We start from the raw sequence: 21,896 nt of genomic DNA on the forward strand, positions 1-21,896 counted from the left end.
TTCCTTCAACTTCCTTCTCAAGCTTCTGGCATCTTTGCTCCATTTCTTTTAATAGATTGCACTTGTCTGTATTTTGCTGTTGTTTTTCCTTGTGGATCTTTTTTAACTGCTCATTTCTTCTTGTGATTTCTTGAAGCTTACGCTGCAGGTCTTCATTTATTTTCTCTTGTTGCTGCTTTTGCGCAAGCATTTCAGCGTTTTCGCGCTTCAAGTTGTCCGAGTTCAACAACATGTCATTAATGACCTCTGAGTGTTTTGTCGCCATTTCATTGATCCTACGCTGCATCTTTGAACGTAGTTTTTCTTCCTGTTGCTCTTTCTCTCGAAGAAGCTCTTTATTTTTGCACTCTGTTTCATCCAGCCTGACTTTCAGCACTTCGTATTTTTCCTTTATGCCTTTGAGTTGGTCCTGCATTTGTGTGACCTCTTCCTTTTTCTGTCCGAGGATTTGTGCATTTTGTTCCATAGCTTCATCAAGCCTTCCTTGGAGCGCCTGATTCTTTTGCTCCATGTTTTGGAGATCCCTTTGCATCTCCCCAATAGTAGCGTTCGTGCGTTGAAGCTGGGCAGACGTTTCTTTTAATTCAGCACTCTTTGTCTTGTTTTCCTTCATCAGGAACAAAATCTTCTGTCGTGCTTCACCAAACTTTCCTGTCCAGGCCTCACTAATAATTTTTGTGTAAGGCTGGCGTTGCTGTTGTTTTTCCAGCTCTTGATTTCGTGCTTCCAATTGTCTGCACTTCTCCTCCAGTTGAAGCTTCTCTTCTTCAATTTGTTTAATTTTTGCATGTAGGTCGGAGTTTTCCTGTAATGTCCTTTGGACTGATGAGGCACTAATGGATCGTGTCATATCAGTCATCCCTCTTGAAGCGAGTGGCCGCCCAGACCTCGAAGTAGAGGCAGCAAGATTTTTTATTTTTTGTTGGCGTTTTCGTCGATCCATTTTGAATGCTGTGCACAGTGACTCTGAAGAGGTTTACAAATACTTTCAAATATATCTCTGGTCGAACGTTTGAAGGCTGCGAACAAACTGACTAAAACTTGCTGCTCCTGACCCCTATTTAAGGAAAACACTTCCAAGGATCAAAGGCATGCTGTCCTTGTGACATCATCACTCTTTATGAATCAGATTGTCACATGACATTTTAGAATGGGGATGGTTTTTTTTTAAACTGTTTTCAAATTTAACCCTCTGTGGTCCAGGGTATAATTTGCATATACCCTGGACCTGAAGTTCATTGAAAACTCCCACTGAGTTTAAATCTGGGACTCTCGGCCATTTGACCTTAGAACTGAAGAAGCTTCTCGGATGAGAGGTGAAACGTCTTCAAGCAACTTAAAGAAGTCCAGACGCTTTTTCTTTGCAAACTCCTTTGACTACGATGACCTGGATGACTGAGAACCTTCACAGACAAACTCTGAAGAGAGTTATTTATCTTGGTAGGCCCCTGGGCTTCTGCCCAGGTAAACCTGTGGATCAATTAATAGTTTGCTCTGCCGGGCCGATTTTCCATGTGCTTCTGCAGGTTACACCGTGGTGGATGCCTGCCGTGTTGCTGCTTGGAGTATTTTACACAAACGGTAAGTAATTCAAACTTATATAAAATTCACGGTATTCTATCGGTGCAGTGAGGTTTTCTTGATGTTTCTTGGTGTTCGGTTGCTGAAAACGAGCTTTAATAGAGGAGGAGATGTGTCGAAAATTCTATTTAGCCTTCAATGCTAATGTTAATGTTGCAGTCTTTTTACTCGTGAGTGACGGTAGACACTGCACGTGGTAGCTCCGCGCCACGTTCAGCTTTTCCCCTGTTCACACAGACACGTCTTTCTCCACGCCAGTTCATGAGCGTTTTTGCTCCTCTGTTTATTCAGAGCAATTTTTTCACAATTGATAAGTAAATAACATCCCAAAATAATTGAAGAGAGCTTGTTTTAATCACTCCTGCTTTTACTTTGACATCGTTCATCGTTGACTTGTCTCTAATCTGTCTCTCTCTCTGTCTCACTCTCTTCTCCCTTTGAGACACCCGCCCCAAACATAGTCAGTTAGGCTGTCCCTCCTTTGCGATGTGTTTATTTTCATCTCTATTGTCTCTTTTCATACACGAATCTGATCGCATTTGTCAATCGCAGTATTTTATTTTGGAGAATAGCTTTTATCTTCAAAATTGCCTGGAAAACAAATTTCCCACGTGTGGGACTAATAAAGGTTATCTTATCTTATCTTATCTTATCTTATTGTCTTGTGTGTCTTGGTGTAACTTCCTGCGGAACATGCGTGGCCCACGCAAAAAATAGACCAGATACCGAAACAATCGCTTCGTAGCACTCCGTGTCTGGTGTAAACTACACCATAGATTAACATGTATTTTGTATTGTGTTGTGTATCAATTGGACTCCTGCATGGACAGACACAGGTTTATTTGATAACATTAAATGTTATTGCAGTGAAATTCAAACGCATGGTCAGTACTAATCACCATGTACGGTATATGTCAGTGTTTTAATCATTTTTGCTTGAATTGCTCTAAATGTCAAATACTTACTAGTATGTCATTTTTGTTATTATTTTGTCTCAGTAAAATGCTGGTCCAGGTTCGATACTGCCAACAGCAGAAGTATGTGAAGTTGGAAGAGGTTGATGGGCGGTTTGAGTTTATGCAGTTTCATGAAAAAGGTTTGTTTATATCTTACCTAATTTTAGTTGGGGGGACAGAATTTTTGTAGGGCGTTTCGCCAAGTCTCTTGAATCATACAGTGGTGTATCACTTTAGTGAATGTGAGGCAAGAACAGTTTACTTAAAAGGTGCACTCAGATATATCTTATCTTTTCCAGTCATCGAGAGATTTTGCCTGCCACCTGATGCAAAAGTAGTGTACAAAGATGCAACAGGGACAGAAGTTGATGAAGTGATTTTCAGTGACCTTATCAGCCAAGGCACTGTGGTCCTAACAGTTTTCTCAAGTGATGGTGAGAAATTTAAAGGGGCAAACTCAACACCAGACACGGGGAAGGGCCGTGTGGCTGCTGGTTGTTCCAAATAATCAGGAGCACACAATTTGACCAATCAGCTGTTTGAACATTGAGATCAGTTAATTTAAATGAGTCAGGTCTGCAGTGTGATGTTGCTTTGTTAGTTAAAAATCTGCAGCCAGATTTTTTTCTACACCTTACAGAATGTTGTTTTTTCCTTTTAGAATTTTCTGATTGCTCCTTGTCTTCTGCATCTGATTGTTCTGACTCAAGCTTCAGCTCAAATGCAAGTACATCAACTATACTTCTAGATGAGGGTCCCAGGAAGAAAACAAGAGTTGAGGGTACTGTTGATGCAGCATCTGCTAAAAAGGTTGTGACAAAACTCAGTTCTCATATTTTTCTACTTCATTATTCTTAATATGTAGAAAAGCTATTCCTCACTTTTTGCATCTTTTTTTCTCAAGTTAATTGAAGGTGTACTTGGAACCAATTCAGGTGGTGAAGAGGTTCTCCAGGAATATCACACAACACAAACTCTAACAGATGCTACCAGAAGAAAAATGGTCAATATAATAGTGGCTCACATGATTGATTGCCATGGGTATGTGTGTTCTATTTGTGCATTTTTTTTTTTTTTTTTTTTTTAAATACAAGTTACTATTTTGCCATTGCTTAAGCATGCTAATTTAAAATCGTTTTTCAGGCACCTCCCCACCAAAGCTGTTAGAAAACAGTACGCGCTAGGGTAGTGACATTGTTCCATCCTGAAAGACCCATACTCCAAGAAAGGCTATGTATAGTCACTGTTATTGCACTTTGTTTACATAATTTTCATGCTGTGCATCATTGGGATTTGTGTCTGAAAATTTTCAGATTGACAACACATTATTTTTGAATGTATTTACATTTTAGGAACACTTCTATGATGCTGCAAGCAGCACTGGATACATTTCTTGGCGTCTGAAAACGATACAGAGAAAGACTAGACGAGGATCTGCACCACCAAGTAGCTCCACTGGCTTTGCTCAAGAAGGAGGTAAGAAATTAAGTGTCCACAAACTAGATAATGTTCTCATTTACATTATATACTATTTTGTTTTCATTTACCTATCTGCTCAGCACCCATGCTTTTATGTTTGTGTGTTTTTCTTCAGGGGGCCCAAATTCCCAAAGGCCCATTAATGTCGACATGCAGCTTGATGGAGATGCTTGCCAGGAGGCCATCTCTTTGCTGAACCATACATCCGACACTTCCTTGATTTTCCAGAAGATGAGAGAGACCTTTCAGCATCGTCAGAAGCTCATCAATGATCCTGACAAAAGTCTTGATATCCTGTCTATCTTCCCAAGATTCTTGGATACAAAAGGATTGGTGAGAATATTCAGTGGAATTTTTAATATCACTTTAAATTTCAAGATGAATGTGGCAGTAGTAGATTTTCTTTCTTAAAGGTGAATCAAGACTTCACTCTCCTGTTTGATGATGAGATATCTACCAGGCTGCTTCAGAAATGGGATCCAATCTTTAGGTATCAAATCATCAAAGAGGCCAAGCAGCTCACCTCAACAGTAGAGTTGCGTCAATTGGTGCAGTCAGCAGAGAGTCTACCAGGAAGTGATCTTGATGAGGCAGCAAGTGAGTTTGTTAAATATGATTTGCTATAAGCAGTTAAAGTTCAATAGCATCAGGATTCTATTAATAAATACCAATTCATTCACCTGTTAGCTTTGCTTCATCAGTTTTCTTTAGCTGTTAGTTTAATGTTTATGACAGCACATTTCAACTTTCTTAGGAAGTGCTTTTCTAGTTCTCCTTAAAAATTGCCCAAGACATGGCCTCCCTGTTGTTACTGTTACATCTCCTTCTGCCACCTCCAGGAGGACCAAAGTATCAAAAAATCAGCGCCTCTGATGCTGTTGAGAGACTTGTAGTCTTTCATAAGGTAATTTAATATTTATAGTTTTTATCATAAGTTGTCATGTCACTGGTTAAGAGGTGAATGAAACAAATTACAGTTGAGCTTACAAAGGAGGTTTACATACTCATTTCTGTGATGCTATTATCTCTGACTTGCTCCTGTGTCTAATGCTCAGTATCTTTGTCTCAACTCCAGTCTTGCTGCAGTTTGGAAGAGCATCTCCAGAATCAGCAGAGTCAGCAGCCATACCTCCTGGCTGTTGGGCGCCAGAAGAGGAAGGTCGACAGCTTCTATGTTGCCATAGACAAGCGTCTCATCCCCTGCCAGGCCAGCCGCTCCCTTGGGGCATTTGATGAGCTTTTTAAAGCTCATTTTGTGTTCAGTGTGTCTTATGATGCTGCACTTGTGAATTTCTACACATTTCTGCAGACAACAGTATACAATATTGATATGGGGAAAATGAAGGAGTCCCCAAGAGTTCGTGACCTGAGAGCCAAAATCCTTAACCAGGAAATTCTTCTCACAACCCAAGTAAAAATCATTAAAATGCTGACATGTGTTTTGTGTAAGAGAGCTTATCCCAGCAGTCAGCAGCTGATTTCACATTTAAGAGGTGAACATGGTTATTATCCTGGACCTAAGTTTAAGTTATTTTGTTGGCAGCCAGGCTGCAGGCTTCAGTTCCAAACTTATGCAGGCTTTAGGAAGCACCTCAGTAGTTTTCACAGCAATGTTGACCAAAATGATCGAACTTCAGCCATTGCTTGTTTTTCTAATGACACAGTTTCACCTGCTTTGGAGGACCAGTTTAATTCCTCAAATCTTCCTCACAGTTCTCCCAGTGTTCTTCCAGAGTCTAGTTCTTCCAGTGTTCCAGTGAGCATTGATTCAGTACTTACAAGGGATTCATCCAAAGAAATGTGTGCATCCATTGTGGCCAAACTGCAGGGTAGTGGCCTTTCTAACAGTTTAGTATCCTCACTTGTAGGCGATTTGGAGGAATTAACAAGTGAGCTTCGCTCAGAAGCAAAGCAGGCCATTCTTTCTGCGTTACCCACAAAGGACTCCAGCATATCTTTAATAAATAAATGAATGCTTTGAAAATTTTGAAAACCCTTTCACCAATCTGAACACAGAATGGAAACGAAATAAATACTTCAATCTAAAATGGGGAGTTGTAGAACCTAGAGAAATAACACTTGGAGTGAGGTATGACATCAGGCGAAATCAGAAGTCTGGTACTTATGATCAAGTACCTGTGAAGGATACTTTTATATATGTACCTATTTTGGAGTCTTTGAAGTTCATGTTTAGAAATCCAGAGATTTGTGTTTCCTGCAGAGAGAGTGTAGCTCAGAGCCTGATGCTTATCATGACTTTTGTGATGGAAGTTACTTTAAAACTCACCCTTTGTTTTCAGCCAAAAGGCATGCATTACAAATTCAGCTATACTATGATGATTTGAAACAGCCAATCCTCTTGGCTCTAAACGCGGAATTCACAAAATTGGCTGTATTTATTTTGTTATAAGAAACTTGCCCCCAAAATTTAATTCCATTTTGATGAACATTCATTTAGTGTCACTTTTCCACACACCAGATCTGCAAAAGTATGGTTTTGATGTTATACTGGAACCACTGATAAATGATGTCAAAAAACTGGAAAGCCAAGGGCTAAGTCTTCCATTTTCTGATGAGCAGGTATATGGCACAATATCACAGATCACTGGAGATAACCTAGGGATGCACTCAATTCTTGGTTTTAATGAGTCGTTCAGTAGCCGTCATTTCTGTCGCCTTTGTTTGATTGAGAAGAATGATTGTCAAATGGTGTACAGTGAGGATGATCCTAAAATTATTCCTCGTGGGAAAGATTTGTTTGACATACGTTGCCAGTCTCTTCGGGAAAATCCTAAATTGAAGTCACTGTATGGGTTGAAAAGAAATTCTGCACTCAATTCATTGCAGTATTACCATATTTGCAATAACTACTCATTTGATATAATGCATGACCTTCTTGAAGGTGTGGCTCAGTATGAGGTCAAATTGCTTTTGAGTATCTTACGCAACACTTCATATCAGAACAGAACTTGCTTTCTAGGATTTATGGTTTTGACTATGGATTTTTATGCGTCAAGAAGATATCGTACATACATGAGTTTCAAAAACAAACATGTTCTGTTGACAACTTCTGACACATTTAAAAGGACATCTTCTTCTTCCCGAGGCCAGATCCTTCCCGGTAATCTTCTAACTCTGCTTATCCCCTAGAACAAACTGTCTCTTTTGCAAACATAATCTTACAGCTACAAGGCTTTGCAAACTATTATTGAATATTTGAACTACTGCCTAAACATGAGTCCAACGACTGTTGTGTGTGCATGTGTGTCTCGACCTCAGCATCCACTCTGTCTGTAAGGACAGAGGCCAACTCTTCATGTGTGCCATAACCTAACTGAGACCATATATGTAATATGTTGAATAAATGTTCTAATCAAATGCCACTACTTAAAGTTTAACAAAATATATGACTGAATAAAAGCTCATAAAGAATAACATGATATAAGTGTTTTGTAAGCGTGTGCAGCCTTCTATGCTCTACGTCACTTCACTCAATAGATCAGCCAGACATCCCGCTGACTGTAGCTTTTAACCCTTACTGACTTGAGCACAACTCTATAATAAGCACCAAACTGTAATATGTATAAAGATGATCACGGTTACACCTGCAATGAAAGATTATATGATTATACTAACCCCTGTGAATAGAAGATTAACATGAGGTTATAACAATCACTGTATATAAACTTTAATGTAATGTCAATAGCTTCAATAAACGCTTCAATGCAATGCTTATTAAATGATTCTGATGCAATGATAAAATAACAGTAAAATATCTCTTCTCAGGGGTTAGAATTTTACAGGTAAGAACTGCTCAGTGGTATGTGATAAACTGTAAATGTAAAGCTTACAGGTCAGTCCTCATGTTTTTAAATCAGATTTTGAGTCTGTACATGGCACATTATGCATTTGCATGTTGTAAAATGTGCTGCAAAACAAACTGAGGTAAACTAACTGGTTTACTGTGATGGATTTAAAGTGCGTGTGACTGGTGCGCAGTGGCTGTGGTGCTCAAGGTCAGAGTTCAGTTACAAAAAGGGTAACAGAGATGAATTTAAAGTTAAGGTGATGGTGCTTAGATTCATTCACAGACTGAAACCTTCACACCAACTTTATCCTGTGTCTCTTAGTTTTAGACTAGTTGTTTAGTCTATTTTGATGTTTTAAACCATATCACAGGGTTTTTACTTCACCATTTACGGGGTTTTAACAAGCAAACAAAAGACATATCGTGATGTTTGAAAATGTTTTGGAAATATTCTTTAAAGATTAGATGTAAAATACTCAGAGGATAAATTCAATTGGTTTATTAGTTTATTACATAAGTTGAAAAAAAAGTTAAACAAGTAAATAAAGAAACAACGTAAAAGAAAAGTAAACAAAACAAATCGGTAAATAAAGGAAAACGGTAATAAGAAGGGGAAAAGAGAAAACCCCAACAATCCCCTCTGAGCAAGCACTAGGCGACAGTGGAGAAGAAAAACTGCCTTTAAACGGGCAGAAACTTCTGGCAGAACCAGGCTCAGGAGGGGCAGTCAACTGCCGGGACTGGTTGGGGGTCAGGGTGAAAAAGAAAAAAGATGAAGGAGAGAGGGAAGAAGTGTTAGGAGAGAAAGGGAGAAGGGGAGAGGAGAGGTGAAAATTAAGATGGAACAGAGGTGGAGGGAGACGAGGTGACATCAGCAGTAGAAAAAATAGAAAAAGTAGAAAAAGCAGGAGTGTCCCTCCTCCAGAAGAAGCGGAAACGTTTTTTCTTCTTTTCCATGAGCTTTTCCACGAGCACTTTTTCTCTAGGATGAGGTTTCTCAACTGATCGGTTGTTCCTTCAACTTCCTTCTCAAGCTTCTGGCATCTTTGCTCCATTTCTTTTAATAGATTGCACTTGTCTGTATTTTGCTGTTGTTTTCCTTGTGGATCTTTTTAACTGCTCATTTCTTCTTGTGATTTCTTGAAGCTTACGCTGCAGGTCTTCATTTATTTTCTCTTGTTGCTGCTTTTGCGCAAGCATTTCAGCGTTTTCGCGCTTCAAGTTGTCCGAGTTCAACAACATGTCATTAATGACCTCTGAGTGTTTTGTCGCCATTTCATTGATCCTACGCTGCATCTTTGAACGTAGTTTTTCTTCCTGTTGCTCTTTCTCTCGAAGAAGCTCTTTATTTTTGCACTCTGTTTCATCCAGCCTGACTTTCAGCACTTCGTATTTTTCCTTTATGCCTTTGAGTTGGTCCTGCATTTGTGTGACCTCTTCCTTTTTCTGTCCGAGGATTTGTGCATTTTGTTCCATAGCTTCATCAAGCCTTCCTTGGAGCGCCTGATTCTTTTGCTCCATGTTTTGGAGATCCCTTTGCATCTCCCCAATAGTAGCGTTCGTGCGTTGAAGCTGGGCAGACGTTTCTTTTAATTCAGCACTCTTTGTCTTGTTTTCCTTCATCAGGAACAAAATCTTCTGTCGTGCTTCACCAAACTTTCCTGTCCAGGCCTCACTAATAATTTTTGTGTAAGGCTGGCGTTGCTGTTGTTTTTCCAGCTCTTGATTTCGTGCTTCCAATTGTCTGCACTTCTCCTCCAGTTGAAGCTTCTCTTCTTCAATTTGTTTAATTTTTGCATGTAGGTCGGAGTTTTCCTGTAATGTCCTTTGGACTGATGAGGCACTAATGGATCGTGTCATATCAGTCATCCCTCTTGAAGCGAGTGGCCGCCCAGACCTCGAAGTAGAGGCAGCAAGATTTTTTATTTTTTGTTGGCGTTTTCGTCGATCCATTTTGAATGCTGTGCACAGTGACTCTGAAGAGGTTTACAAATACTTTCAAATATATCTCTGGTCGAACGTTTGAAGGCTGCGAACAAACTGACTAAAACTTGCTGCTCCTGACCCCTATTTAAGGAAAACACTTCCAAGGATCAAAGGCATGCTGTCCTTGTGACATCATCACTCTTTATGAATCAGATTGTCACATGACATTTTAGAATGGGGATGGTTTTTTTTTAAACTGTTTTCAAATTTAACCCTCTGTGGTCCAGGGTATAATTTGCATATACCCTGGACCTGAAGTTCATTGAAAACTCCCACTGAGTTTAAATCTGGGACTCTCGGCCATTTGACCTTAGAACTGAAGAAGCTTCTCGGATGAGAGGTGAAACGTCTTCAAGCAACTTAAAGAAGTCCAGACGCTTTTCTTTGCAAACTCCTTTGACTACGATGACCTGGATGACTGAGAACCTTCACAGACAAACTCTGAAGAGAGTTATTTATCTTGGTAGGCCCCTGGGCTTCTGCCCAGGTAAACCTGTGGATCAATTAATAGTTTGCTCTGCCGGGCCGATTTTCCATGTGCTTCTGCAGGTTACACCGTGGTGGATGCCTGCCGTGTTGCTGCTTGGAGTATTTTACACAAACGGTAAGTAATTCAAACTTATATAAAATTCACGGTATTCTATCGGTGCAGTGAGGTTTTCTTGATGTTTCTTGGTGTTCGGTTGCTGAAAACGAGCTTTAATAGAGGAGGAGATGTGTCGAAAATTCTATTTAGCCTTCAATGCTAATGTTAATGTTGCAGTCTTTTTACTCGTGAGTGACGGTAGACACTGCACGTGGTAGCTCCGCGCCACGTTCAGCTTTTCCCCTGTTCACACAGACACGTCTTTCTCCACGCCAGTTCATGAGCGTTTTTGCTCCTCTGTTTATTCAGAGCAATTTTTTCACAATTGATAAGTAAATAACATCCCAAAATAATTGAAGAGAGCTTGTTTTAATCACTCCTGCTTTTACTTTGACATCGTTCATCGTTGACTTGTCTCTAATCTGTCTCTCTCTCTGTCTCACTCTCTTCTCCCTTTGAGACACCCGCCCCAAACATAGTCAGTTAGGCTGTCCCCTCCTTTGCGATGTGTTTATTTTCATCTCTATTGTCTCTTTTCATACACGAATCTGATCGCATTTGTCAATCGCAGTATTTTATTTTGGAGAATAGCTTTTATCTTCAAAATTGCCTGGAAAACAAATTTCCCACGTGTGGGACTAATAAAGGTATCTTATCTTATCTTATCTTATCTTATTGTCTTGTGTGTCTTGGTGTAACTTCCTGCGGAACATGCGTGGCCCACGCAAAAAATAGACCAGATACCGAAACAATCGCTTCGTAGCACTCCGTGTCTGGTGTAAACTACACCATAGATTAACATGTATTTTGTATTGTGTTGTGTATCAATTGGACTCCTGCATGGACAGACACAGGTTTATTTGATAACATTAAATGTTATTGCAGTGAAATTCAAACGCATGGTCAGTACTAATCACCATGTACGGTATATGTCAGTGTTTTAATCATTTTTGCTTGAATTGCTCTAAATGTCAAATACTTACTAGTATGTCATTTTTGTTATTATTTTGTCTCAGTAAAATGCTGGTCCAGGTTCGATACTGCCAACAGCAGAAGTATGTGAAGTTGGAAGAGGTTGATGGGCGGTTTGAGTTTATGCAGTTTCATGAAAAGGTTTGTTTATATCTTACCTAATTTTAGTTGGGGGGGACAGAATTTTTGTAGGGCGTTTCGCCAAGTCTCTTGAATCATACAGTGGTGTATCACTTTAGTGAATGTGAGGCAAGAACAGTTTACTTAAAAGGTGCACTCAGATATATCTTATCTTTTCCAGTCATCGAGAGATTTTGCCTGCCACCTGATGCAAAAGTAGTGTACAAAGATGCAACAGGGACAGAAGTTGATGAAGTGATTTTCAGTGACCTTATCAGCCAAGGCACTGTGGTCCTAACAGTTTTCTCAAGTGATGGTGAGAAATTTAAAGGGGCAAACTCAACACCAGACACGGGGAAGGGCCGTGTGGCTGCTGGTTGTTCCAAATAATCAGGAGCACACAATTTGACCAATCAGCTGTTTGAACATTGAGATCAGTTAATTTAAATGAGTCAGGTCTGCAGTGTGATGTTGCTTTGTTAGTTAAAAATCTGCAGCCAGATTTTTTTTCTACACCTTACAGAATGTTGTTTTTTCCTTTTAGAATTTTCTGATTGCTCCTTGTCTTCTGCATCTGATTGTTCTGACTCAAGCTTCAGCTCAAATGCAAGTACATCAACTATACTTCTAGATGAGGGTCCCAGGAAGAAAACAAGAGTTGAGGGTACTGTTGATGCAGCATCTGCTAAAAAGGTTGTGACAAAACTCAGTTCTCATATTTTTCTACTTCATTATTCTTAATATGTAGAAAAGCTATTCCTCACTTTTTGCATCTTTTTTTTCTCAAGTTAATTGAAGGTGTACTTGGAACCAATTCAGGTGGTGAAGAGGTTCTCCAGGAATATCACACAACACAAACTCTAACAGATGCTACCAGAAGAAAAATGGTCAATATAATAGTGGCTCACATGATTGATTGCCATGGGTATGTGTGTTCTATTTGTGCATTTTTTTTTTTTTTTTTTTTTTAAATACAAGTTACTATTTTGCCATTGCTTAAGCATGCTAATTTAAAATCGTTTTTCAGGCACCTCCCCACCAAAGCTGTTAGAAAACAGTACGCGCTAGGGGTAGTGACATTGTTCCCATCCCTGAAAGACCCATACTCCAAGAAAGGCTATGTATAGTCACTGTTATTGCACTTTGTTTACATAATTTTCATGCTGTGCATCATTGGGATTTGTGTCTGAAAATTTTCAGATTGACAACACATTATTTTTGAATGTATTTACATTTTAGGAACACTTCTATGATGCTGCAAGCAGCACTGGATACATTTCTTGGCGTCTGAAAACGATACAGAGAAAGACTAGACGAGGATCTGCACCACCAAGTAGCTCCACTGGCTTTGCTCAAGAAGGAGGTAAGAAATTAAGTGTCCACAAACTAGATAATGTTCTCATTTACATTATATACTATTTTGTTTTCATTTACCTATCTGCTCAGCACCCATGCTTTTATGTTTGTGTGTTTTTCTTCAGGGGGCCCAAATTCCCAAAGGCCCATTAATGTCGACATGCAGCTTGATGGAGATGCTTGCCAGGAGGCCATCTCTTTGCTGAACCATACATCCGACACTTCCTTGATTTTCCAGAAGATGAGAGAGACCTTTCAGCATCGTCAGAAGCTCATCAATGATCCTGACAAAAGTCTTGATATCCTGTCTATCTTCCCAAGATTCTTGGATACAAAAGGATTGGTGAGAATATTCAGTGGAATTTTTAATATCACTTTAAATTTCAAGATGAATGTGGCAGTAGTAGATTTTCTTTCTTAAAGGTGAATCAAGACTTCACTCTCCTGTTTGATGATGAGATATCTACCAGGCTGCTTCAGAAATGGGATCCAATCTTTAGGTATCAAATCATCAAAGAGGCCAAGCAGCTCACCTCAACAGTAGAGTTGCGTCAATTGGTGCAGTCAGCAGAGAGTCTACCAGGAAGTGATCTTGATGAGGCAGCAAGTGAGTTTGTTAAATATGATTTGCTATAAGCAGTTAAAGTTCAATAGCATCAGGATTCTATTAATAAATACCAATTCATTCACCTGTTAGCTTTGCTTCATCAGTTTTCTTTAGCTGTTAGTTTAATGTTTATGACAGCACATTTCAACTTTCTTAGGAAGTGCTTTTCTAGTTCTCCTTAAAAATTGCCCAAGACATGGCCTCCCTGTTGTTACTGTTACATCTCCTTCTGCCACCTCCAGGAGGACCAAAGTATCAAAAATCAGCGCCTCTGATGCTGTTGAGAGACTTGTAGTCTTTCATAAGGTAATTTAATATTTATAGTTTTTATCATAAGTTGTCATGTCACTGGTTAAGAGGTGAATGAAACAAATTACAGTTGAGCTTACAAAGGAGGTTTACATACTCATTTCTGTGATGCTATTATCTCTGACTTGCTCCTGTGTCTAATGCTCAGTATCTTTGTCTCAACTCCAGTCTTGCTGCAGTTTGGAAGAGCATCTCCAGAATCAGCAGAGTCAGCAGCCATACCTCCTGGCTGTTGGGCGCCAGAAGAGGAAGGTCGACAGCTTCTATGTTGCCATAGACAAGCGTCTCATCCCCTGCCAGGCCAGCCGCTCCCTTGGGGCATTTGATGAGCTTTTTAAAGCTCATTTGTGTTCAGTGTGTCTTATGATGCTGCACTTGTGAATTTCTACACATTTCTGCAGACAACAGTATACAATATTGATATGGGGAAAATGAAGGAGTCCCCAAGAGTTCGTGACCTGAGAGCCAAAATCCTTAACCAGGAAATTCTTCTCACAACCCAAGTAAAAATCATTAAAATGCTGACATGTGTTTTGTGTAAGAGAGCTTATCCCAGCAGTCAGCAGCTGATTTCACATTTAAGAGGTGAACATGGTTATTATCCTGGACCTAAGTTTAAGTTATTTTGTTGGCAGCCAGGCTGCAGGCTTCAGTTCCAAACTTATGCAGGCTTTAGGAAGCACCTCAGTAGTTTTCACAGCAATGTTGACCAAAATGATCGAACTTCAGCCATTGCTTGTTTTTCTAATGACACAGTTTCACCTGCTTTGGAGGACCAGTTTAATTCCTCAAATCTTCCTCACAGTTCTCCCAGTGTTCTTCCAGAGTCTAGTTCTTCCAGTGTTCCAGTGAGCATTGATTCAGTACTTACAAGGGATTCATCCAAAGAAATGTGTGCATCCATTGTGGCCAAACTGCAGGGTAGTGGCCTTTCTAACAGTTTAGTATCCTCACTTGTAGGCGATTTGGAGGAATTAACAAGTGAGCTTCGCTCAGAAGCAAAGCAGGCCATTCTTTCTGCGTTACCCACAAAGGACTCCAGCATATCTTTAATAAATAAATGAATGCTTTGAAAATTTTGAAAACCCTTTCACCAATCTGAACACAGAATGGAAACGAAATAAATACTTCAATCTAAAATGGGGAGTTGTAGAACCTAGAGAAATAACACTTGGAGTGAGGTATGACATCAGGCGAAATCAGAAGTCTGGTACTTATGATCAAGTACCTGTGAAGGATACTTTTATATATGTACCTATTTTGGAGTCTTTGAAGTTCATGTTTAGAAATCCAGAGATTTGTGTTTTCCTGCAGAGAGAGTGTAGCTCAGAGCCTGATGCTTATCATGACTTTTGTGATGGAAGTTACTTTAAAACTCACCCTTTGTTTTCAGCCAAAAGGCATGCATTACAAATTCAGCTATACTATGATGATTTTGAAACAGCCAATCCTCTTGGCTCTAAACGCGGAATTCACAAAATTGGCTGTATTTATTTTGTTATAAGAAACTTGCCCCCAAAATTTAATTCCATTTTGATGAACATTCATTTAGTGTCACTTTTCCACACACCAGATCTGCAAAAGTATGGTTTTGATGTTATACTGGAACCACTGATAAATGATGTCAAAAAACTGGAAAGCCAAGGGCTAAGTCTTCCATTTTCTGATGAGCAGGTATATGGCACAATATCACAGATCACTGGAGATAACCTAGGGATGCACTCAATTCTTGGTTTTAATGAGTCGTTCAGTAGCCGTCATTTCTGTCGCCTTTGTTTGATTGAGAAGAATGATTGTCAAATGGTGTACAGTGAGGATGATCCTAAAATTATTCCTCGTGGGAAAGATTTGTTTGACATACGTTGCCAGTCTCTTCGGGAAAATCCTAAATTGAAGTCACTGTATGGGTTGAAAAGAAATTCTGCACTCAATTCATTGCAGTATTACCATATTTGCAATAACTACTCATTTGATATAATGCATGACCTTCTTGAAGGTGTGGCTCAGTATGAGGTCAAATTGCTTTTTGAGTATCTTACGCAACACTTCATATCAGAACAGAACTTGCTTTCTAGGATTTATGGTTTTGACTATGGATTTTTATGCGTCAAGAAGATATCGTACATACATGAGTTTCAAAAACAAACATGTTCTGTTGACAACTTCTGACACATTTAAAAGGACATCTTCTTCTTCCCGAGGCCAGATCCTTCCCGGTAATCTTCTAACTCTGCTTATCCCCTAGAACAAACTGTCTCTTTTGCAAACATAATCTTACAGCTACAAGGCTTTGCAAACTATTATTTGAATATTTGAACTACTGCCTAAACATGAGTCCAACGACTGTTTGTGTGTGCATGTGTGTCTCGACCTCAGCATCCACTCTGTCTGTAAGGACAGAGGCCAACTCTTCATGTGTGCCATGACCTAACTGAGACCATATATGTAATATGTTGAATAAATGTTCTAATCAAATGCCACTACTTAAAGTTTAACAAAATATATGACTGAATAAAAGCTCATAAAGAATAACATGATATAAGTGTTTTGTAAGCGTGTGCAGCCTTCTATGCTCTACGTCACTTCACTCAATAGATCAGCCAGACATCCCGCTGACTGTAGCTTTTAACCCTTACTGACTTGAGCACAACTCTATAATAAGCACCAAACTGTAATATGTATAAAGATGATCACGGTTACACCTGCAATGAAAGATTATATGATTATACTAACCCCTGTGAATAGAAGATTAACATGAGGTTATAACAATCACTGTAATATAAACTTTAATGTAATGTCAATAGCTTCAATAAACGCTTCAATGCAATGCTTATTAAATGATTCTGATGCAATGATAAAATAACAGTAAAATATCTCTTCTCAGGGGTTAGAATTTTACAGGTAAGAACTGCTCAGTGGTATGTGATAAACTGTAAATGTAAAGCTTACAGGTCAGTCCTCATGTTTTTAAATCAGATTTTGAGTCTGTACATGGCACATTATGCATTTGCATGTTGTAAAATGTGCTGCAAAACGAACTGAGGTAAACTAACTGGTTTACTGTGATGGATTTAAAGTGCGTGTGACTGGTGCGCAGTGGCTGTGGTGCTCACGGTCAGAGTTCAGTTACAAAAAGGGTAACAGAGATGAATTTAAAGTTAAGGTGATGGTGCTTAGATTCATTCACAGACTGAAACCTTCACACCAACTTTATCCTGTGTCTCTTAGTTTTAGACTAGTTTAGTCTATTTTGATGTTTTAAACCATATCACAGGGTTTTTACTTCACCATTTACGGGGTTTTAACAAGCAAACAAAAGACATATCGTGATGTTTGAAAATGTTTTGGAAATATTCTTTAAAGATTAGATGTAAAATACTCAGAGGATAAATTCAATTGGTTTATTAGTTTATTACATAAGTTGAAAAAAAAGTTAAACAAGTAAATAAAGAAACAACGTAAAAGAAAAGTAAACAAAACAAATCGGTAAATAAAGGAAAACGGTAATAAGAAGGGGAAAAGAGAAAACCCCAACAATCCCCTCTGAGCAAGCACTAGGCGACAGTGGAGAAGAAAAACTGCCTTTAAACGGGCAGAAACTTCTGGCAGAACCAGGCTCAGGAGGGGCAGTCAACTGCCGGGACTGGTTGGGGGGTCAGGGTGAAAAAAGAAAAAAGATGAAGGAGAGAGGGAAGAAGTGTTAGGAGAGAAAGGGAGAAGGGGAGAGGAGAGGTGAAAATTAAGATGGAACAGAGGTGGAGGGAGACGAGGTGACATCAGCAGTAGAAAAAATAGAAAAAGTAGAAAAAGCAGGAGTGTCCCTCCTCCAGAAGAAGCGGAAACGTTTTTTCTTCTTTTCCATGAGCTTTTCCACGAGCACTTTTTTCTCTAGGATGAGGGTTCTCAACTGATCGGTTGTTCCTTCAACTTCCTTCTCAAGCTTCTGGCATCTTTGCTCCATTTCTTTTAATAGATTGCACTTGTCTGTATTTTGCTGTTGTTTTTCCTTGTGGATCTTTTTTAACTGCTCATTTCTTCTTGTGATTTCTTGAAGCTTACGCTGCAGGTCTTCATTTATTTTCTCTTGTTGCTGCTTTTGCGCAAGCATTTCAGCGTTTTCGCGCTTCAAGTTGTCCGAGTTCAACAACATGTCATTAATGACCTCTGAGTGTTTTGTCGCCATTTCATTGATCCTACGCTGCATCTTTGAACGTAGTTTTTCTTCCTGTTGCTCTTTCTCTCGAAGAAGCTCTTTATTTTTGCACTCTGTTTCATCCAGCCTGACTTTCAGCACTTCGTATTTTTCCTTTATGCCTTTGAGTTGGTCCTGCATTTGTGTGACCTCTTCCTTTTTCTGTCCGAGGATTTGTGCATTTTGTTCCATAGCTTCATCAAGCCTTCCTTGGAGCGCCTGATTCTTTTGCTCCATGTTTTGGAGATCCCTTTGCATCTCCCCAATAGTAGCGTTCGTGCGTTGAAGCTGGGCAGACGTTTCTTTTAATTCAGCACTCTTTGTCTTGTTTTCCTTCATCAGGAACAAAATCTTCTGTCGTGCTTCACCAAACTTTCCTGTCCAGGCCTCACTAATAATTTTTGTGTAAGGCTGGCGTTGCTGTTGTTTTTCCAGCTCTTGATTTCGTGCTTCCAATTGTCTGCACTTCTCCTCCAGTTGAAGCTTCTCTTCTTCAATTTGTTTAATTTTTGCATGTAGGTCGGAGTTTTCCTGTAATGTCCTTTGGACTGATGAGGCACTAATGGATCGTGTCATATCAGTCATCCCTCTTGAAGTGAGTGGCCGCCCAGACCTCGAAGTAGAGGCAGCAAGATTTTTTAATTTTTGTTGGCGTTTTCGTCGATCCATTTTGAATGCTGTGCACAGTGACTCTGAAGAGGTTTACAAATACTTTCAAATATATCTCTGGTCGAACGTTTGAAGGCTGCGAACAAACTGACTAAAACTTGCTGCTCCTGACCCCTATTTAAGGAAAACACTTCCAAGGATCAAAGGCATGATGTCCTTGTGACATCATCACTCTTTATGAATCAGATTGTCACATGACATTTTAGAATGGGGATGTTTTTTTTTTAAACTGTTTTCAAATTTAACCCTCTGTGGTCCAGGGTATAATTTGTATATACCCTGGACCTGAAGTTCATTGAAAATTTTAATCAAAAACTTGTTGAAATATTTTTACTGAACATGCAAACATCTGCTGATGAAAATGTGTTGATTTATTGGTCTGTTATGAAGCTATTGCTATTTCTAATGTTTTTTTTTTTTATCACTTTCTGATGTTAATTAAACAATACATATATTAATTGTTGTGTTATCTATAGATATAGTATTTATATATATATATTCATTTATACTATAGTAAAAAAAATTAATTATTACTGTTTAAATGACTAATATGTGACATGTGTTATTTGTGATGTTGTGCTGAGGGTTAAAATGCCTTTTTGTCTTTTGGTATACTAAGAAATGACAATAAACCTTTAATATAAGTCTATGCTGTGCTCGTATTTATTTTACCCTACACAGCAAAAACTGGAGTGTTAAAATTTCAGGGTTAAACATGTTAGAGTTGATTTCCACTCTCAAAGTGTCATTTTAACACATGTGCACGTTAGCATATGCTACTTCCGGTGCAAAAACTCCTGTGTGGAGCTTTGTTTCCGGTGTCCTATTCGCGCCTTGTTTACGGTCCAAAACAAGTTAAGCAAATGAATGAATCAAGCCGCGATTTACATTTCTATAGATGTCTTGGGCATTTACGCAATATATCTGTAAATGATGTTCATGGACTTGTCGATATTTTTCCCCCACGCCTCAGAGCAAAAGAGAAAAGGGATTCAAATGTTATATTTCTCAGCTGTCCCTCGTTTATTGCGGGTGTTATGTTCTAAAAATAACCAGCAATAGGTGAAATCAAGTAGCCAATTTTATTTTTTGATGCGTGGACATCGTGGACATCCAGTACTGCACTTCAGAGTCACACTGCTAGCAATCGATGCAGCGATTCTGTACTGTACAGGACAGACGTCACGGAGGAGATGTCTGCAGCGATCAGGACGCAGGACGCAGGACACAATGTGACGTAAAAATAAGCATGAAAAGTTGCACTAAAAAATCCGCAAAACAGCGAGGTGAAAGGTGAACCACGTTATAATGAGGGACCACTGTAATTTTGAAGGTAAGTCACAACATACCCTTCATACATACTAATGTATAGAAACCCTCACCAGCAATCGTTCATTTTTTGTGTGGCTTTTTTCACGGTTTGTTAACATGCTGTGTAGGTGTGGACATAACGGGAAACATCTGTGACTGTTGTTCATCTGTAGTTTGAATGCTGAACATTTGCCTGTTTAAAGAATAAGACCAGTCACTATACAGAGATGTGCTTCTGAATGTGGACGATGTGTCTTATGCTGCAGTGATGCAGTTCTGCTTGTGTTGAGTGATGCAAACAACCATTGATCTAAACTCTTTAAACGTCAATCACGTGGTTACCGGCTACGGTGAAAATAATGGAGGAAATCGGGACGGTAAGCCAATTTCTGTCTTAGGGCATTTGCGCTGCTGTGTGTTTTTGTGCTCTTCTTTTGTGGCTAATTCAGTGAATTTTGGTCTGATCGTGGTGAAACTTGGTGTGTGGAGTCAGTGATAGCTCTGGGAGCTAACCAGCCCATCTTTAACCGGTTACATGAAGTCTGAAGAATTTCTGGTTCGGTTTTGTTTGTTTAGCGGACTTCTGCGCATTTACGTAACTGCTCATTTAATCGCGGCTTATTTTCGGTGTGTTTGGTGGTTTTAGAAATGGTTTATATGACATTTTAGCTGAGATTATGAGGTTTCTGTGGATACCACACATGTCTGAACTTATATTTCTCAACCCGCGTTATAACCGATTAAACGTGATCTCCTCCTTTTTGCCCCCGGTACCGGAGACGTGGGGCTTAAGTGGTTAAACGTCAAAATCTATCATTAGATTTTTTTGTGACACAACAGTGGTGAGTGTTCCCACCTTCTGCTCTTTGGAACTTAACGCAATCTTTCCGTTTTCAAGTTCTGGACATGATTTTGGAGTATATCTTCGCAGTAGCGATTTACCGCAAAGTAAAGCTACCGGAAATGTGCAACCCCACATCCGGCCTCAAACCAGGAAGTTAGCATTTTCTCGTGCACATAGTCAATTGGCGGGAGGGGAGCATTTCGCACACAGCGCTCACTTATGGTGCTTACAGTCTACAGACAGCGTTTCCCAGCATGCACTGCTGGAAATGTCAGAGAATAGTTTCTCTAAAATCAATAGAAACCCAACATTAAGTTCAGCTGAACCCATATTAGGTTAAACTGCAACAAAAAACTCTTTAATCAACAGTTTACGTTAAAAACTGCTTCTTTTTTTTTTGTAAAAAATAGACGAACAGAAATCCCAATACACTACAGTTCCTTTGTATCGTGCTGCTGCCACCTGCTGCTCTGGGGTGGGAACAACAACACTTTGGATTTGCATTTGTTATCAGCAACAAATGAGTTTTACTTTTGAGGCTGTAGTTTTTAGTTATGTCTATTTGTTGGAGCCCATCAGTTTTTTTTCGAAGAGCCGAAAGACTTTCAGTAACTTATGATAAACTATTTGTCTTATACAAACAGATAAATACAGAAAACAAAGAAGTAAACAAAGCTTGTATTCTATTTGATTTTCAAGATATTGAACTTTATTTTTTCTATTTCACAGAGTTCTTTTTTCCATGTAGTTTTTGTCCAATAAAGTTTTTTTTATAATCAGATTGTTTGTTTTAGAATGCAGGAGAAAATGTAGGAGAAAATTTCAAATTAAATTAGCGTTAGGGCTAATCTGAGACTTACTAACTCGAAACACTGAGAAAAAAAAAAGATTTTGACCTACAAATAACCCTTTTTTTCAACTTCCATGCCTGTACTTATGAAGTCAGTAAATAAAAGCAGGTGCTTTTTAAAATTTTTTTACTTGTTTTATTTACAGCGACTTGGTCGGAGACTTAAAATGGAGCTGAAACATCCTTCTGTGCAGTCATGTAACACATTATTTTAAAATAATGGCTTTTAAACAGGTGGATGCAGAAATTAAGAGTTAAAACAGAGTCTCG

General features: G+C 39.1%; 2 protein-coding genes across 2 annotated transcripts; both read left to right on the forward strand.

Annotated features, from left to right (window-relative positions):
• The first annotated feature begins 3,746 nt into the window (after nt 1–3,746).
• LOC109203775 (uncharacterized) lies at nt 3,747–6,224 on the forward strand. Its single transcript, XM_019363487.1, has 6 exons — nt 3,747–3,771; nt 3,890–4,013; nt 4,132–4,349; nt 4,430–4,613; nt 4,856–4,920; nt 5,092–6,224. The coding sequence occupies exons 3-6, from the start codon at nt 4,167–4,169 to the stop codon at nt 5,986–5,988; spliced, it is 1,329 nt and encodes a 442-aa protein (XP_019219032.1). The 5' UTR covers nt 3,747–3,771; nt 3,890–4,013; nt 4,132–4,166; the 3' UTR covers nt 5,989–6,224.
• A 4,007-nt stretch (nt 6,225–10,231) lies between these two features.
• LOC109203797 (uncharacterized) lies at nt 10,232–14,096 on the forward strand. The gene is made up of 8 exons (XM_019363524.2): nt 10,232–10,414; nt 12,033–12,181; nt 12,277–12,413; nt 12,516–12,609; nt 12,728–12,851; nt 12,970–13,187; nt 13,268–13,451; nt 13,929–14,096. The coding sequence occupies exons 1-8, from the start codon at nt 10,375–10,377 to the stop codon at nt 14,084–14,086; spliced, it is 1,104 nt and encodes a 367-aa protein (XP_019219069.1). The 5' UTR covers nt 10,232–10,374; the 3' UTR covers nt 14,087–14,096.
• Nucleotides 14,097–21,896: the final 7,800 nt, after the last annotated feature.

The sequence above is a fragment of the Oreochromis niloticus genome, linkage group LG10 (genome assembly GCF_001858045.2).
Source record: "Oreochromis niloticus isolate F11D_XX linkage group LG10, O_niloticus_UMD_NMBU, whole genome shotgun sequence".
In the NCBI taxonomy this organism is placed as follows: domain Eukaryota; kingdom Metazoa; phylum Chordata; class Actinopteri; order Cichliformes; family Cichlidae; genus Oreochromis; species Oreochromis niloticus.

Excerpts from the sequence above, each read along its gene's own strand:
- LOC109203775 (XM_019363487.1), top strand. The coding sequence starts at position 4,167 with ATGCAGCTTGATGGAGATGCTTGCCAGGAGGCCATCTCTTTGCTGAAC. Across the intron at positions 4,614-4,855 it reads TGATCTTGATGAGGCAGCAA|GAGGACCAAAGTATCAAAAA; the intron begins GTGAGTTTGTTA and ends TGCCACCTCCAG. Across the intron at positions 4,921-5,091 it reads GACTTGTAGTCTTTCATAAG|TCTTGCTGCAGTTTGGAAGA; the intron begins GTAATTTAATAT and ends TCTCAACTCCAG.
- LOC109203797 (XM_019363524.2), top strand. The coding sequence starts at position 10,375 with ATGCCTGCCGTGTTGCTGCTTGGAGTATTTTACACAAACG. Across the intron at positions 12,182-12,276 it reads ATGCAGCATCTGCTAAAAAG|TTAATTGAAGGTGTACTTGG; the intron begins GTTGTGACAAAA and ends TTTTTTCTCAAG. Across the intron at positions 12,852-12,969 it reads TGGCTTTGCTCAAGAAGGAG|GGGGCCCAAATTCCCAAAGG; the intron begins GTAAGAAATTAA and ends GTTTTTCTTCAG.